This window comes from Euphorbia lathyris, chromosome 6 (genome assembly GCF_963576675.1).
Source record: "Euphorbia lathyris chromosome 6, ddEupLath1.1, whole genome shotgun sequence".
Taxonomy (NCBI): Eukaryota; Viridiplantae; Streptophyta; class Magnoliopsida; order Malpighiales; family Euphorbiaceae; genus Euphorbia; species Euphorbia lathyris.
The window spans coordinates 56,933,883-56,937,612 of NC_088915.1; the positions used below are offsets into that span (position 1 = coordinate 56,933,883).

Here is a 3,730-nt window from a genome sequence, read left to right on the forward strand (position 1 = left end):
AAATTATCGTGTTCGAGTCGTATTCGTGTCGTATCATTTTGGATTTGTGTCAAAAAGAGTAAACCAAACCCAGCCCAAAAACTTTCGTGTCAAAGTCGTGTTAACCTGTTCGGGTTAGTGTCGATTTTGTGTCATGTTTTCGGGTTACATATAATTTTGTTATGCATATATATTAATAATAACTCTTAAAAGTATAAGAAGATATGGTACTGTTTTTAAACATTTTATATCATTTTTAGATTAGTATGTTAACACTAATTATCGAAAAGTTCAATAATATCATGTAATAGGTCATGTAATTTGTTTATAACAATTTAAGAAATTCAAATCAATATTTGCAATTAATAATTATAATTTTATTATCTTTATTAATAAAGTGACATAAAAAAACGAAAGAATATAACAATAATTTTCAATATCCGTGTCATTTCGTGTCGTTTTCGAGTTTACATATCAACACTAACCCAACCCAAAAATTTACGTGTCAGTTTCGTGTCAACCCAAAAATGACTCATTACCTATTAAGCTCAACGCTACCACTAAAAATCCGTATCGTGTAATCGGATCGTGTATCATTTTACCACCTCTACAAAATATCCATTCCACTACTATTCCTAATATAGAAAAAATACAATTAACCGAGATAAACCAATATAATTATAGTATTGCAAAAGCTCATACTAATGATATTCATTCAGTTGTTGATATGAAGTTATGATGAGTCACAAAACATACTTGTAACAACATTGTCCAAACTTATTAGAGCTGATCAGAAACTTATTTCATGATACATTGATCGATTTCTATTTTCTACAAACTTTTATTATTAGGATTCAATTCCTGGTTTTTTTTTTATTGAAAGCGAGGAAACGGAAAAAAAGAAAATGACATCCCACCAACAAAGTTAGCATCCAATTTTCTTGTTAACGTGGATGGTCCAGAATCCTAGCAACTTCAAGGTATGACTTTCCTCGGAGTTCACGAGCAAAAAAGCCCTTATAGAAGTCAGCAGCCATCATTGTTGTAAACTTGGCCGGGTTTTGTGGAGTGATTAGGCTTGGTGCAGGTCCTACCTTTCCATCTAATCGTGGGCTATAGAATGTTGCTATTGAAAGCCTTTCTTTCTTTGAGTTCACTGTTGCCCGATGCTCTATACTCGGATATATTCCATTCGTCATTATCTGTCAAAGAAAAAAAAAAAAACTCGTTAGACACCTTTTAAATGGATCTTCTATATATAGAATTGGTGACGGAGTACCTACCTCCAAACTGTCGCCAATGTTAATGACAAAAGCATGCGGGAGAGGTTTAACGGGAATCCAATTGCCATCTTTTTTGATCTGGAGGCCTTCAATTTCATTGACATGGAGAAGAATGGTGAGTCCTCCAGCATCAGAATGAGGGTTAAGGCCTATAACTTGGTCTGGTTGTGGGCATGGTGGATAGTAATTCATTCTCATTGATTGAAATCCTTGTTCATAATTCTCTTTTATATCATTTGAATCTATACCAAGTGCTTTCCCCATTTGTTCAAGTATTCTCTTTGCCAGATTTCCTAATTCTTCCGAGTACGCTTCCACGCCCTCTCTGCATACACTTAACCAAGTTAAAACGAGACTTTCGGAGACAAGGGTACTGGAATGCCAATAATAATTTATATCTTTCTAAACGCTCCCAATTTAAAATATTAAGAATTGAAAAGATATTAGAGGGTTGTGTTCAAAATGATGTTTGTTTATTACATAATCAATATCATTTATTAAAAAGGAAAATAAAAAAAACATCTTGCAAATTATGAAATGCAAGACAATTTAAATATTTAAAAAATAAAAAACAAACAGAAACTATAAATGAAGATAAATAAAATAAAACATAATACATGTCTACATTACGAGGTGACATCGGCAAAGCGTTGTTATATATAAAATAATATTGTAATAAATAACGATAAATATAAAATAATTGTGAATTAAATACGATGGTTGGTTCTATTATTTTCTTGAAAAAAAATTTATTATTTGTGTTTTACGGTGAATTTTTGAAAATTCTTGAAAAAATATTATTTCATGCATGTTCATGTGCACTTTAATGACTATTTGATCATTCATCTAATCTTATTAAATATAAAACTTAAAATGTTTTGAATCTCCATCCGATGATTATAATAAATCTAAATCTAACGGTGAATGACCAAATACTACATAATCATTAAGGTGCATGTGATCAAAACTGATTTTTCTAACAGTTTGCAACTCCCATAAACCTTTACATACTCTTATTTATTTAATTATTCTTTTATTCAAAAATAACTTATTGGCCTTTATTAAGCCTTTTGTATTAACTCTTTCTAACCCTCTATTTAGAGGTGGAACTATCAGTCGTGTTCATTATATCAGTCGTGTTCATATCGACCTTAATGATTTAGTCATTAACTGTTAGATTTTAGACTTATTTGAATTTTCATCCTAAAATATTGATAATTGTTTTTTCTTTTTTTTTTTGGTGACAAATTGGGTGATGTTATTATATATACCTGAAAGAGGAAGGGAGAGCAGAATAAATATGGGGTTTCCTTATATGAGTAGGAAGTGTAACCAAGAAGAAAAGATCTGCCCAGTCAAGCTTCTGTTCTTCCGACACAACAAAGTGTTGTCCGAATCCTTCCATGTTTCCTGCTTCCTGCCACATCTTCTTCTTTTCTTCCATTGGTAGATTAAACAGTTCTTCCAGCTCTCTCTTCATTCTTTCAACTACCGATTTCCTTGCCCCATGATTCACCACCTGCACCATATCACTACAAGTTAACACGTGTATATATATAATATATAAGACGCGCAATGTCATTTTAGATTTTAGACCGACTTATGTATCTATATTTTTTTTTTATGTACATGCAGTGGGATTCAAAATGATTTTCATTGATCGAGAATGTTACTACTAGATGTCTAGGCTAAAATAACGACAGACAGACAGACAGAGTGCAATGGCACCCCATATGCCCTATACTATACATACCTGAAAGAAACCCCATTCTCTACAAGCATTGTCAAACTTGTTGAGTTCATCATTATCGCCGGAAATCAATTTTTGCATATTGATAACGGGTAGTTGAAGTTTGGAAGAGTCGGAAAGGAGTTGACGTTCGAGATCAGGACGGACATACTGTGGAGGAACTTGGATCAATGGTTTACGAACCAGTTCCTGAACACAGGGAACTGGAAGTGAGCTTCCCAACTTTGTTTCTATTTTAGACTGTGCCATATAGCTCTAATTTGCTACTACTAGAGAGAATGGATATGCCCCTTTTATAGGATAGGATAGGATGTATTCTTTTGCTAAATTACATTTATGACCTCTCAACTATTATACATCAACTGTTTGTCCCCATATCCATATAATAGCTGGTTAAGTTTTCAATGGCAATCAATATCATTCATTGACCAAAAAAAAAAAGAAATCCATTTTTGCTGACAAGTTTTGCAGAAATATTTCAACTGAATGTGAAAGAGTTGAATGGATAATTAGCTTCAATTTGTACGTATTTACTTATTATATATAGGAACCACAAATTCTACCAACTTTAAACTAGCTACTGCCAATTTTTAGTTTTCAAATTAAACCCACCGATTTCTGGTAAAAAAAATTGGCAACACATCTTAATCAACAAATTTACAATCCAAGAGCAAATCAGATGAGTTTGAATCTACATCTACATCTTTAATGTCATAGA

General features: G+C 32.3%; 1 protein-coding gene across 1 annotated transcript; it reads right to left on the reverse strand.

Annotated features, from left to right (window-relative positions):
- Positions 1–732: 732 nt before the first annotated feature.
- Positions 733–3,291, reverse strand: LOC136232192 (oxoglutarate-dependent flavonoid 7-O-demethylase 1-like). Its single transcript, XM_066021235.1, has 4 exons — positions 3,016–3,291; positions 2,534–2,781; positions 1,263–1,587; positions 733–1,181 (listed from the first exon to the last, which is right to left on the reverse strand). The coding sequence occupies exons 1-4, from the start codon at positions 3,259–3,261 to the stop codon at positions 924–926; spliced, it is 1,077 nt and encodes a 358-aa protein (XP_065877307.1). The 5' UTR covers positions 3,262–3,291; the 3' UTR covers positions 733–923.
- Between the last annotated feature and the right edge of the window lie 439 nt (positions 3,292–3,730).

What these genes read in the sequence shown, in the direction of transcription:
- LOC136232192 (XM_066021235.1), bottom strand. Translation starts at nt 3,261, where the DNA reads ATGGCACAGTCTAAAATAGAAACAAAGTTGGGAAGCTCACTTCCAGTT. An exon ending in GAGAATGGGGTTTCTTTCAG is followed by an intron (nt 2,782 to 3,015) that starts GTATGTATAGTA and finishes GATATGGTGCAG; the next exon opens with GTGGTGAATCATGGGGCAAG. An exon ending in ACATTGGCGACAGTTTGGAG is followed by an intron (nt 1,182 to 1,262) that starts GTAGGTACTCCG and finishes TTTCTTTGACAG; the next exon opens with ATAATGACGAATGGAATATA.